Source organism: Apteryx mantelli, chromosome 12 (genome assembly GCF_036417845.1).
Source record: "Apteryx mantelli isolate bAptMan1 chromosome 12, bAptMan1.hap1, whole genome shotgun sequence".
Lineage (NCBI taxonomy): Eukaryota > Metazoa > Chordata > Aves > Apterygiformes > Apterygidae > Apteryx > Apteryx mantelli.
This window is the reverse complement of record NC_089989.1, coordinates 8,624,799-8,639,400: the sequence shown is the minus strand read 5'-3', so window position 1 is coordinate 8,639,400 and position 14,602 is coordinate 8,624,799. Positions and strand designations below refer to the sequence as shown.

Sequence of the window (14,602 nt, the reverse complement as noted above, 5' to 3'; positions counted from 1 at the left end):
TACTAAGATTTAAGAAGCTATTGGTAAGTTCAGTTCCAAAAAAACTCATAGAAGTGTCACCGCCTAAGAAGTTCAATTCAGCTTTAAACTACCATAACTCACTGTGGGCATCCAAGTGAAGAATACAGTGATAGAAATCATCATATGTTTTACTTCACATAGGCATCATCATTTAGATCAGCCAACTACTGTCTTTTAGTGTTGGATATCTGAGAAACATATCCTGTTCATGTGTATTGATAAACCATAGCACTGAGATAGAAAAATACAGGCTCTCAAAATACAGAAATACTGTTTTCAAAATACATCTTCTAGAATTAACAAACTGATAACAATTTATCTAACCACAAAAAGACCTTTTTGCGAAGTTCGGCATTTCTATTGCCAGATACATGACACAGCATTAGAAATGGACTTCTTACATACAGGTAACGTAGACTTACCACTGTGCGTTGCTTGTTGGGCAAGAAAACCCGAATGGTATTACTAGTTTTGGAAGTATCTGATATTTTCCCATCATCAGATGCTCGGCGTTGATAACCAAACTGCTGGACAATAGTAGGTGAAATACAGTTTGGACCATCGAAGACAGAATCCTTGAGTCCAAAACCATTACTGATAGTCTTCCAAGCTCCCTGAATGTGCTCCATTGATGCAACCTAAGAAACAACAAAATTAGGAGAGTAGGGAAAAATTACAATATCCTCAGCTATAAAGAAGTGGTACTCACTCTTCCTAACAGAGCAGATCTCACAGGCTCTTTTGAAAGCATCTGAAAACTGTGCACTGCCTTCTCCCCTGTGACATGATCGACCTATACGTACACAGTTCACCCCCATCTGCATAATTAGCCTTAGTCTTGAAAGCATTTGACTTTCTGCACATGCACAGATCAACAACAACGCACATGTAGTTCCACTTCGACTGCTTCTGTGGTGTCAGAGGAGCAGCTTATCATCATCTTAATTTAGGTAATCCATGCCTGAGGAGCCTTCAAGAAGGTAGCTAGAAGCTAGCAAGAGAATTGTCCTGTAAGCTAGATATAGCCTGGAAGCCATGGACAGTATTTTAAAAAAGGAGAGGCCCAATTGAAATTTTTAATAAAAAGTATTGAAGAAATTCTATTTCATCGGTGATTATTTTTTAAATATGAGTAGCAAGTTTAATACTGTTAGTATACAGCAAAATACAGAATGTTTTAATAGTGTCGCAAGGTAAGTACTATAAAACAGCAAACAAACTATACAAAAATAAGAATAATAATAATGAAAACCCACGCAGTATATACTCAGCTGCATTTCAGCTTAAATCTCTCCTCCAAATGGAGACATGCACAAATCCCTATGTACTTCTAAATCAGCACAGTACTGCTTTTGCACACTCAAGTACAAAGATACAAGTATCAGTACATTTTTTCCCCAACTATTACAACTCCAATGCAATTTGATACCCAAATTTTACTACAAGCATCTTACTCAAAACCAAACAAAAGCAAAATCTGAAACAGTTTTGAACTTTGAAAAAATTTTTTTTTTGCTAAATTTCCAAGTAGCCAGATTCATTACTAAGCTCTCAAAAAAAGGGGGGGAGAGAAGGTAAAATAAATGAAACAAGGAAAGTAAGTATGGTAGTTTATTTCCCCATGAAACTGCATCCCTCTATAAAAATGGAAGAAATTTATGTTCATACTACTCAGTGCAAGTGCACTACTTTTGTCATGTTAGATTAATGCTAAATTAATCTTCAGAAGTTGTACACAACATCTATATTCCTGATCATCTTTATGAAAGGGAAAAAGTCATATTTAGGCTGCAAAGTCAAAAAAAACAAGTTAGTCAGGAAATGTCAAAATAAAGGTCTTTCAGGCAATCTTAGTTCAGTCCCTTTATGGTACAGGACAGACCAATACAATTCCCCTGAAACCAGTAACAACTTAATTTAGTACATAATACCAAACACTCCTTTACTGAACACCTATCAATATCTGTTAAAGTTTCATCATTTGGTGTATGGCCCTGTACACTCTCTGTTGCAAATTATTTGAGCCTCCTAATTGATTTCCTCAGGTCCTATTATGCAGCATCTATGCCAAGAAAGAAAAAAAAAAGGAAAAAAAAAATAGAGCTCCCCCATCCCCAAATCTTCACAATCTTATGTCAGAGAGGAGGGTATCTTTTCAACTGTAAAAAAAAAAAAAAAAAGAGCTAAAGTACTGGAATTCATGGAAAAACATCTTCACTAATGTTAAACATCCGATTTGGGATGCGCTAAAGGATAAACCTTTTCAATGCGCTTCACTCAAAGCACAACTCCCACAAGCTTCAGCTAGATTCATAAGTACTCAGCACTGCTACACAGACTCTGATGAGTATCTGGAAAAGAAATATATAACTACTAACCTTAAAGAAAAAGGTTTGAGCTGTTTGAAGTGCCTACCCACTGCATGCAAACTCTGTAGCAGAAGCAAGAATAAAATCCATCCTCTCCTCCTTAGTAATCCTCTACCTCATTTATTGTATCTCTTTCAATTCATGCAACCAATCTGCTGCATGTAATACTGCTAAAAATCTTCATAGGAGCAATTACATTAAATTTGTTTCAGATTTAAGTGAAACACCACCACACATAAAGAAACATCATAATGAGTCTACTTCTGATGCCACTTTCTGTCCTGGAAGTAATTTTTTTTTTCCACCCTAATACACTGTGTATGCAGGACATTTCTATAAGGTCTAAAAAGCACATTTTTATACTGGATTCTTATCCTTTTGTTGCCTCCCCTTGGTATTTCTTAAAATGTTACAGTCCACAGCCACAAAATGCCAGATATTACATTTCATGAACTAAGCAGAAGCGGTCTTTAGACGAAAGGTCTAAAAGGGTTCCAGGAAGAGCAAGAGTAGTAGTGATTCTACGCTCGTGGTACTGCAACAGTGGCACGCTGTTCTGAAGTTGTGGCTCTAGGACAAACTGGATTAATCTAAGTTAGTAAGAAACAAATTCAACAAAAAAGCTAATTGCTTTCTACTGTATAAATGCCTGAACTGGCTCACCAAAGGATCAGGTGAGCATTTGTTCTGCTTGTGCAGCTGTGAAGGGGCAAGACTGCAAGCAGAGCTAACTTCAGTCAGTCTAACCTGTTCCAGAACTGCATCATAAATTACTAACAAACTGGTCTCAAACCAAATCAGATGGCCCTGTCTAGTTCTGTGCTTAATCTCTTGGCACAACGGTCCAAAAGCTTTGTGATTGTGAAAGGCGTCACTCTACAACCTGTACAAGAAAGTTCTTCCTCTGTGCTCTGTGTGTGGAAACAGACACTTGGGTGTCACTTCATCTGGAAAAATAAAAGGTCTCATTTTTCTGCATCTATAGCACAACCATTTTATACATTTGTGGCTTGCTTACTAGTCTGCAAGAGCCTTATGCTCCCTTGTATTTCAAAGGCCTCTGCACATTTGCCTGCCTGCTCCCCTTTGAAACTTGTTGTATTATGCAAAGCACATGCTAGGGGCACTTTTCTCAACACACCTATCGCGAACTACATGCCTCTATTCTCCACTCCACACGAGGGGCTCCCATATTCTCTGTTACAGAGGGATCTCGTCAATTCGTGGTCCATTCGGGAATCTTTCTTTCACCAACAATGTATACAATGACAATACACACATCCTCTCCTTCCCTCTTGCCACTCATTCTCATTCCTGCATCAGCTCCAGTTGTGCAGGTTCAATTGTTCAAAGGCTGAAAAATATTTTTTTAAAAATGTCAACAACATTTAGAACACAATACCCAATCAAAATCTAATTGGAGCTAGATACTTCAATTTTTATTTTATTAACCTACAGCACATGAGACTAGTCTTACAGCTGATATAAAAGGGGAACAAGGAGTGGGAGAACACAGGGAAGTTGTGGAAAAAGGAAGAAGAGGAGATAAAATTTGATGAATGTGATGGAGTTCAACATGCACAAGCAACTACAAGTGCAATAATCTAGCAGTTCACATGTAACTTCCTACTGTTATGAATCAGAAAGTTGAAAAAAGTTATGCACAGTTGCAAAAACCCTATTATGCATATTGACAGCCACAAGATTAACTAATTAGATAGCAACAATAAAACAGAGTGGAGATAAATTGTTAGATAAGGAGGTTAGATGAAATCCAGTCAACTTGTTCTCTTTCCTCCTCTTAACTTCCCAACTTTGGGGGGCTATTTCACCCTTCTAGGTACTGTATGAGATGAAACAAGAAGGCAAGAGCTCAAGTGGATTCTTCTACTGAGTAAGGTGAGATAAGGAATAACAGGGCAATTATCAAAAGCTCCTTATTGCCACTGTTGAAGTAAGCTGACAACAATCTAACAATGTTTAATATTTTGACATGCTGCCAACATTTCCTAAAGAACTCAAGAAAAAACAGGAAGTGGCAAAAAATTCAACTTGCATCTTGACAAAGGCTAAGTTTCATACAATAAAAAGGAACCTCCCTACTCTCCCTTCCAAATACGAAAGGCCTACTACTACAGAAGATTAGCGCCTACTCAGAGAAGGTCATAGAAACAGTTTTTATAATTGTGTGTACAACCCAAGCTCAAAAAGGTAAAGACAGCAACTGCTATCAGCCCTCTGTATGATACAAATATCTTTGATTATACATTCACATCCTTTTCTTTCCTAGGATCTTTGCCTCCAGTAAGTGCTTTGGCTCAAGGAAACACAGTATATTCAACAGCACTCTAAACACTCCTTCAGACTGATACTCATTGAGTGAGCAGCTGCAGTTATTCATCAGCCATCTTTTTGGTGGTAGTTCATGACTGTGTCCCCAGCAGCTTGGATTCTCTCACAGATGTTGAGAGTTCTTTTTCACGAAAATGAAAGTATTTGCTTCCTTACCTCAGCAGGTAAAATATTCCCTGCTATTTAAGATAACATCCTTAGCTCTTCTTCCTGCCTAAGCTGAAGGCTATTTGGTTCTACCTGCATGCTCCATGGAGGAGCAATCATTGACCGGACAAAAGGAGAGCCTGGCTCAGATCTGGCCTGGGGAGGACAAAGACCTGCAGTGGGCCTGAAGGCGGAGGGGCGGGAAGAAAGGGAAGGTTACAGGACGTCCACAGTGTCCTGGGGAAAGACAGGGGATCTGTAATGAAAGGCTGCTAAACCCCCTCTTGGTATCCATTGGTACAAGGGCATGCTGTAGGTAAGGGGTGTCATATGGAAGAAAGAGCAGAAATTGATTGTCTTGCTGATGACTAACTATTCAGAGGCAACCCTCATGCTGGATGACAAGACAGTCCAGGTCCCCCAAAATACTTCTTCACTCAAGCCAAGAACGCTTCAAATTCGTTATTACGTGCGGCAGCCACTAGACATGTTCACTTCTTGGACATGGTCACTGCTCTTATTCTAAATTATCATCAATTATTATTGTGGAATAGAGACAGTCATAAAAGCTGTGCTGTTAAGAAGTAATCTGTAAGTAACTTACGCCTTTCCACTGCCTTCTAGTGTAAAGACAGTTTGAAAGAGAACCATATTATATAAATACACACACACACAAATATCCACTTTGAATTCAAACAGCTCATTGCATACATAAACAGCAGGTAAGAGAATGAGAGCGCCTGGCAACCACTAGACAAGCTTTGAATTGAAGAAAAAAAACGTAATTACACAACATAATATTATATAGACAGTTTCTATTTCATACACTGAACACAGAGCAAACACAACAGCAAAAGACGACAGACAAACTATTTCACAGGACACAGCTGCATTTCTGGCCACCTTAACACATAAGGCATATGTGCAGTATAGCTTACCTTTCAGTGTCTCATAACCTGTGCCCTAGCATTGATTTGTTTCTACATTTTGGGTCTTTTGCTCCAACCAGTATTTGATGAAAGCCATTTTTACTGAAACTAAATTCATTTTCTCCAACTCTCCCAAAATCCAAAACAATTCAGTCCAGTGAAAAGATGTCTGATATTTTCTAACAAGAAATTTCATTTAAAATAAAGTAGGAGAGATTTTACAATGATGTCTTCATAAATATAAAGTTCTTAGTTTACATCTATTCCAGAATAAGTAGTTTTTCTTCCTTTAAATGAATTACAAACATGTTTCTGAAACAAAATTATTACATTAATGTTTATACAGTGTTCAAATAATTCATTGCCAGCTGAATGTTTTCATATGGCTTTTGTTTTTAAATTTTTCTTCACACAACTCTTCACTTCCATAAGAATTACTAGAAATAGCCCGTCTACAACTGAAAAATTGCAACAGCAGCATTCAAAGAATATCTTAGGAGAAAATGATGGGGGGGGGGAGGGGAAGAAAAGGTATGAGCACACCTGGCCCCTTCTAGGTTCAGTTCTGCTTGCAAAATGTTATCAATTTCCTTCATTTTAAACAACTCAAATTGAGCAGAAGTATCTCATGCTAGTCATTCCTCCACCTCCTGCAAGTACACTGCATAGTGTATCTAAGATCACACTTGTAACTAGTACTTTGTGCACAGATTACAGATTATGATAATTAGTCATTTGTACAGGCATCAAAACTGGATGCACAAGATGGCCATGCAATGTGTGTGCCTAACAAATTCCTGGACGAGATCATCCACTAAATAATCCCAAGCCAGGTGAGGTGAAAAATCTATCTGCCTGATGATAGAGACTCCAAGGTGTAATATACTCAGGAAATTCATTTCTTTTTATTCATCAAAGTAGACACAGAGCAGCAAATCTGTTATTATCTAAGCTTTGCCAACGTACTCCACAAGCAACACCATTAGAAAACCTTAACTCTCGATCCAAACACACCCAACACTGAACAAGAAACTGTGGTTTAATTACTGTGAAATTCACATTTATAACATCATCCTGCTTTTTAATAAATAATTATAGTAAAAGACAGTGTCAAATAAGATTAACATAGAAGTCAAGAAACATGTACTTCTGGCCTTTCCCCAAGTGTCATGCACTGATAGCATAGTATCTTGAATCAAATTTTCTGCAATTTCTTCTTAATCTTAATTAAACTTCTTAGAAACTGAAGACCTAGCTGAAGAATCTAGCTGCATAAGGTAATTGTGTTGGGAGAACAGAAAGAATGGAACGATACCCTGTAATTAGGAAAGTTAAAGAAATCAATAGCTAACTGCATTCCATTAGTAGAAAGTCAAAATAAAAATTCAGTGTACTACCAAGGATGAAGCAAATCCAAAAGATACTTTAAGTTGCTTTATATTCTTCCCTGACTAAGAAAAAGCAAATGTTTAGGCTGAACTGTTAAAAATTTTAATCCATCACCCTGAAGAGTGTAGAAACTGGTAATGAAGTAGTCTGGAAGTTCATAGGATACAAGACAAAATCCTTTCAGAGTGTAAAATGTAGGTGTCTTGCCCCTTCCATTATTTCTGAAAATAGTTAACCAAAAGCTATTAAGTAGAGGTAAATGCAGTTCCCTCCCCCAACATACACACACTATGTGTCATTTTCACCTGGATGAAAAGTCACATTCATGTTTAATCAGATATACAAACAAAGGCAAAACAACGCAAAAATAAACACAGAATCCATCCAGCCAAAATGAACACTTTTGTTAGATGTGAGCTTTTGAAGTTTTCTGTAAGAAGAGCTTTCAATTCTGAAGAAAAAAAAAATCACTAATATATGCAACTGTGGTCTTTCTCAGCTCCTCTCTCATACAGTAATTTCTGACTGATTTAATATTGCATGGGTGAGCAGTTGTCTGAGGCCGGGGGGAACACACCAGACATATCTATTGTGCTACTTGGCAGGGTTTTTTTAACAGTAGCTTTACATACAGCTTTACATAGCAGTAGAAGATAAATATGGACCCATTCCTATACTAATAAAGCAAGCCATGATCCGTGTAAACACAAATGCAGGGCGAGAGCTAGCATTAGTCTAACAATCAAGCATATCTCTCATACACTTACAAGGTTGGATTTTTTTTGTTCTAGTTTCCTTCATTTAAAGGAAACCATGCGAATTCCCCCCCCCCCACACACACACACAAAAAAAAAAACTGGGGGGAAAAAAGACAAATACATATAATACCTTCAGTAATTTTTCATTATTGGTAATTACAATTTCCTCAGACTAAGGGTCCAGTCCTGACTATATCAACACTGACTATTAGCCAGAAAGCTGCTATGTGCTTAAGCTAACTCCTGACTGCTGGAAAGGAATTCGGAAGGATAGCATACATACTTTCTGCCTCTCTTCTTTTGATCTTCTAAGTATCTTCTCTCACCTTTTTGTCTTATTTCTCTGAACCATTTCTGTTGTAGTCACTATTTCAGTCGTTATGTTGCTACTATAACTTTAAGTTACTTAGGGGGCGGGGGGAGGAGAGACTGTTTAATTCACAATTTATTTTTCCATTAATTGGTCTCTGTGCTTTCTACCAGCAGTGTTAACGGTAAGGAGGGCAGCAGGAATACAACTTCCAGTCTGACAAACTTTCAGTAACTAACCTTTTGTAAGATTAATACTTTTTTGTATGTTTCTAAAATTAACTTTAAGATTAAAACTTTTGTAAGTAAGCATAAACCAAGGCATACTACTCCAATTTCATAGTTCTATAGTTCTAAGTTATTTTCTGAGAAATACAGAAAAGTGACTTTGAACCCTGAAAGGTTTTAAACATTATTTTGCACCTCTGAAAGTGCGATTTAAAAAAGAAAGCATCAGACATGCATTTCCTATAAAGTTATAGAATCAAGCAGCAGCATACTGTATAGCGTACAGCAACAGTGAGACTGAAGCTCTACAAAAAGAATGTGAATCCACAGTTCTTAAGAAGGTTCTGTTTCTAAACTGTATTTTGGGCTCTGATTAGTAGGTATTTGTCACCAAAAATATCTCCATCTTTGGCTGCTCTGTGCCTCCTTTCCTCCTGTCAGCTAGAGCGGTTCCAGGTTACTTTTCCTAACCAACTGTTGCTTAGATCTGTTTCTTCTCTCCTCTCCACAGGAAAAATTCCAGTGTCAGGCTGGACACTGCCTATATTGATGCTCTGAGATCAGCCAAGTAACCGTAAAGCAAAGTTTAACATGCGTGAAATAATTCTATTAAGTTCAGACTTGAAGCTCAGTAAGTTTTTCCCTGTAAAATCTGAATTACTTCCTCCATTAGAGAAACAGGAGCACTGACAACCCCTCTTGTATCTAAAAAAGGGAAAAAGAATCCAAATCCTTACTTTTCTCAAAGCAAAAAACCAAACCCAGGTAAGAAGAAAAATGCAACAAGTGTTTCCAAACACCCAATTAGAATTTTTCAAATTGTTACTGAAGTACTACAGCTGAATTTATACAGGTTCACAAAAAAAATTTACAAAATTGCTAGTAGAACAGCTATGAAAGGACAAGACAAGTTAGGCAGGTACACAAATCTTTGCACTCCTTACATTTTGTATGAGGTTTCCTAATGAAGTACCAGAAAAACTGTATGGCATGGAGCGAAACTTCCAACTTTTTTTAAATGCTTGTTCTCTAGTGTTAGATAGGTTTCTAAACTGATTCAGCAACAGTTACTTAAAGTACAATCTGTAATATTTATCTCATAATCAAATCTGATAAATAATTGAGAGGTGTTCTCTCAATATTTTAAGGTGTTCTAACATAAAGACTCAAAGCTGAAGTGATTTTTAAGACTTTCTAATTTTTTTTTAAATTTGCTAAATTCAAATGCATTACTAGGAATAAAAAGCATAGTGAAAACTCTTTTCTTATATCTGATTGTATCAAAATCCCATAATAGAACACCTGTCATGGTCAGGCTTCCTCCTTCTTCTCAATAATGCTAACTTCTTCGCAAGCAAGTCCTCCAGGGAAAGTTTCAGAAAAACTGATAGATTTTCAGAGAAGGGCCTTGCACTGCAAGAGTGGGGCTATGAGATTACACCTGTATTTACATTACGCAGACTTAGGACAATATTTTTTTCCCCCACAAGTCTTTATGAACTGTACATACATTTTCAGACATGAGTCTATTTGCATTCTGAACTTGCACATGCTTGAATTGTTTCAAGTATTTACGAAAGCCCCAAGCTGTGTTTAGAATTGCCTGGAACTCCTCCACTTTATAGCAAGGATGAAAAAGTTACTCAAGCGTCAGCAATCCACCAAATGCCCTTCCCACTCAAGTTCTCAAATATTGGACAAAAGTGACTGAGAATCTCAGCACAAAGAAATACTGGCTCTGTCCTCCCTCAGTTGCACACAGTAAATGAAATAACACTGAGGACACCACCACAAACCAAGCTTTAAACCAGTCTCAGCTTTACTGGAGGAAGGAGGGGGAGGAGAAAAAAGAAAAAAAATCACACATACTGAGAATAGGTTAATCAAGTTACTATCAGGAAGGTGCCAGTTATGCAAGCTAACTGTACAGTTTAAACATACTACAATTGCTACTAAAAAATTTTTTTATAAACTACCAAACAATGCTAGCTTATATCTGTACAGTTACAGCAGGATGCAGTGATCCAACTAACTCAGAGTTTGGTGCTCTCTGTAGTCACTCAAAGCAGCTTTAAACTAATAAATTTAGTTTATTAAATTTGGGCACTGTCCCAGACCCAACAGTGCCACAGGGAGGTCAATACCGCAATTCTAAGATCTTGGCCATGCAAGCAATGTAGAGATCCAAGGCAGGGGAACTAACAGAATTGAGAAAGGACTGGAAAGGGCCTTGAACATATTTTTCTGTGAGTTTATAATACAAAATAGAATAAATGATTTCCCCTTCCCCCCATATTTTATAACCAGTTAATGCACCTAGAAATAGCTCAAGATACATTTCTGCAATATGAACCAAACCTAACAAGGCAATACTTGAGTATTTTAGTTTCGAACTATATGGACAGCTCTAACTTTATTTCATTGTTTCCCATGCACAGGTATTTACAGAGAAGCCTGCATAAAATAGCAAATATAAATTGTATTTAATTAGAAGTTACAGACTGTACAAAAGCAAAATTACTTATTGTATGTCAAGCATTTATTGCCTTGACAGCCTGCAAAGAGAAATCCTTTTCCAGTTTAACTTTCTTTGTCCTAGCAAACAAACTATCTCTTACAGTATCTTATTAAATATTTCCACCAATTATAGTTCTGGTTTGGGTGTTTTTTTGATTTATTTATTTTTTTAAACAAAGCACTAACCCTATAAATGAGTTTGCAGGAATTTATTTCAAATTCTCTTTAGAAGAGCAAGCCCTTGCAGCATATTTTTTGTTTCAGAGGTATAACTTCAGAAAAATCAACAACCACTCGTAAGATAATGCTGCAGCTAAGATTTATATTAGGTCTGGATTATTCACAACAAATCTGTAGCTGTGTGGAAAGGCAAATACTATTTGGAGAAGACAGGCAAATACCAAGATCTAAACATCTTAATTGAGGAAGGGCTTTCCCTCCACAAAGTAAATATCCAGGGAGACAGACTAAAGAAAGAATTCAAGTAAATACACACTTCTGATAAAGCAAACACTGAAACAACTGTAGGCATCATATCAGTTTTGTGAAATTTTTCAAAAAACAAAAAGCAGATTTCATTAGTAGTCAAGGAACAGAAGCATTGCATTTAATTGTGATAAACTTCCCTTCCCCCAGGGAAGGCCCAAGGACCTTGGATGAAAGGATGGGGCAGGGTAGAGGGGAAGGGAATGAGGAAAGTTAAAAGAAGTTACCTATACCTTTAATTTTCCTTTGAGTCACTGAAGTCCTATGACAAAAGGATGAAGTACATCATCTGCGGAATGCAAGACAAAAAAACAGAACATATTTACGGTTTTAGTAGACATAGAATTTACATACATGCACAACACACCAAATTAATAATCAACAAATTACGTCATGTATTATGTCAATGTCAGGGTTAATTTATCTTCCTTCTACTCTTTGGAGTTTTCAAAGCCTTTTGGCCTTTCATCATTTTAAGCAAAATATCAGCGTAACAAGATACACTTTATAAGACCATACTGTATGACAACCAAGACAAACAAATGCTATCCCAACTCAACAATCTCATTCTTATTCAAGAAACAACATAAGAATCTTTTACAGCTAAAATTCCAATACAGTTGAAATTAAGCACAGGTTGAATGCTTTGTTCTCAGACATCAGTTGCATACTCAAGGTTAGGCACATGCCAAACACCTTTTTGACTCACAAATTCTGTGACAAACCCTAGATGATACCACCACCACCAACAACAACGTTACACCTCTGAAGGCCACCTATATCTTATATATAAGCTTTATCTATAACAGGAATAATTCCTCGGGAATCTGAAGATGTCTTCATTTAAAAAAATGAAGCTCAGATCAGTTAATGAGTCAAATATACAAAAATATTCACTAGAAAGCAAATGGCAAAAATGCTTTCTTACCCCACAGTTCCCATCTTGATTAGCAGTTCCTAAAATAACCCCATGCAGAAAAGATTAGAGAAGGCAAAGATGCAGTACAAGAAAAAGCACAGAAAAAAAGTATTTCAAGAGACCTTATAATGCTAGCTCACTTTTGGTTAGAAGTGTCCTCTCTCCTCCGTATGACAGACAGAAAAATAAAGCTGCAATGATTTTACCCCAAAACAAACAAGAAACCAGAAGAATGCTTTTGGATCTTTACCTTGAGCCACTTGGTCATTTTAAAACTAACACCTACCTGCAGCCTGGACTGTACATTCTCTACAACAAATGTAGCATACAAAATATTGTGAATATAGTTTCCATCACAGAAAAACATAAGCAGGGAGACTAGGGAGAAAGGAAGGAATGCTGTCTTTTGCACACCGAAGAAAAAGCTGAAATCTTTAGTTCTAACACATGAGGACTAGTCAGTGATAAAGACATATTCAGGATAATTAGAAGTTATTTATACAAAATACTTTGAAATATTTATATATTTTTATATTTATATAATATTTATATATTTCTAAATATTTATATTAAAAGTATTTAGAAAATAACTTACACAGAATCAACAGCTGGATTTGTTTACAGATTACCTAGAAAAAAAGTGTAGAAAGTACTGTGACCAGAGAGCACATGGGGGCCAGAAGCAGAGAAAAACAGGGAAGCTCAAAAACACCCTAAGTAGAGAACCAGAGGAAGACATCAGAGCAACAGCCAACATAAACTTGATTTTTGTTTTTTTAAATAGTGAGGTTGACAATTAGCAAACTGATAAGAATGAGAATACAGTTATGATCCTCAAATTTAGGTAAGAGGTCAGATTTGGAAAGACCAGTTCCTGCAGGAAAAAAAAATGATGAAAGCCAAACTGAAAAGAGTCTGGGACAAACCTGGATAAAATCAATCCAGTCAGTATGGCAGATGACTGCAGATGAAAAAGAGGAGAGAGAAAAAACTGATGGGGTAGGGGGGAGTTTCTAGACTGAAAAGCTACAACATTTGTGTTGTAAGATCAGCCGAAGAAACATACACAAAAATTGAGAGGAGAAAGGGTATCATAAAACAAGTGTGATGAGTTACAGAGGAAGCTGGTGCGGTACTTCTGCCTGTACCTACAGAATAGCCGTAAAGGAGTAAAAACCATGTGTTTTGTCAGTTTTCTTGATGGATATACATGGAAAAGAAAAATCAGTAAGAAAATTTACTAATAGAATTGGCAACAAGGAGGGTTTAAGAAGCAAGTGAGCTGACAAAAATAGCAGCTGTTATTGCAGATGTGAGATTCCACTAAATCTGAGAAGTAGAATTGTTTAACTAAGACAATGGCAAAGCTAAGGGAGAAGAAAACCACTCATAGTGGAGGAAGTGTGCCTACTTGCAGGATTTCCACCCGAGATGCTCCACAGTGCAAGAGAAGGCACAAGGGAAGCAGGTGTTCTGTAAGGGCAGCAATGAACTATTGACTTACATGCAAGTCCATCACTGACCATATTTCAGTGTCAAGTCATTGCTTTTGAAAAAACTAAGAATTCTGCTACAAACATACACCTAACTCCACAAATAGCCTGAACAACAGTTCGAAACAAGCAAAGTCATAGGTTTGTCTTTCAGTGTTGCCAAGTTACTAGAACTATCAGCATCTAGTTCAGAAGGTAAATACACTTAGACAACGTTGTATTTAAGATTAGGTAATCATAGGAGTTAGACATTTCAGGACTATGATTCATATGATCATACATCTGCATATGTGATACTTCTACAACTGTACCATAGCATTAGGCATTCTTGCTGCAGCCTCCCGTTTGCACTACAGTTAGTTTGGTTGCTATGGCACTATCACTGGCAGTGCTGAATATATTCCCAGAAACAACACAAAATTCATTTTCCAGTGTGTGAAGGAATGATCATCTTAAAATTAAATTAACACCAATTAGGGGTTTTTTTAGAAGTTAAAAAGGAACAAACAACAAAAAAACAATACTACACTTATTCCTGGGCTACACTGTTAATCTGCTGTCTTTAAAATCACACTGCCTATTTAAACTCCTCAAAGTATTCTCCCTGCTAAGTCTTCACAAGAGAACTTGACAGAAAAAACACTCAATGCAGGAAGGAAACCAAAATTGAAAAAACTCTGCCAGA

General features: G+C 36.9%; 1 protein-coding gene across 4 annotated transcripts in view; it reads right to left on the bottom strand.

The window, feature by feature from the left end:
• Positions 1–14,602, bottom strand: part of RAF1 (Raf-1 proto-oncogene, serine/threonine kinase) — a 48,051-nt gene that overhangs the window by 25,758 nt on the left and 7,691 nt on the right. For 2 of the 4 annotated variants that reach the window (XM_067303840.1, XM_067303842.1), the window contains exons 2-3: positions 11,739–11,794; positions 444–659 (exon numbers count right to left, since the gene is read on the bottom strand). In XM_067303840.1, coding sequence (XP_067159941.1) covers positions 444–650 — 207 coding nt within the window. In that variant the 5' untranslated portion in view covers positions 651–659; positions 11,739–11,794. Of the gene's footprint in view, positions 1–443; positions 660–3,531; positions 3,745–11,738; positions 11,795–14,602 lie in introns of all 4 variants that reach the window. The other 2 variants (XM_067303841.1, XM_067303843.1) reach the window with 2 other exon arrangements.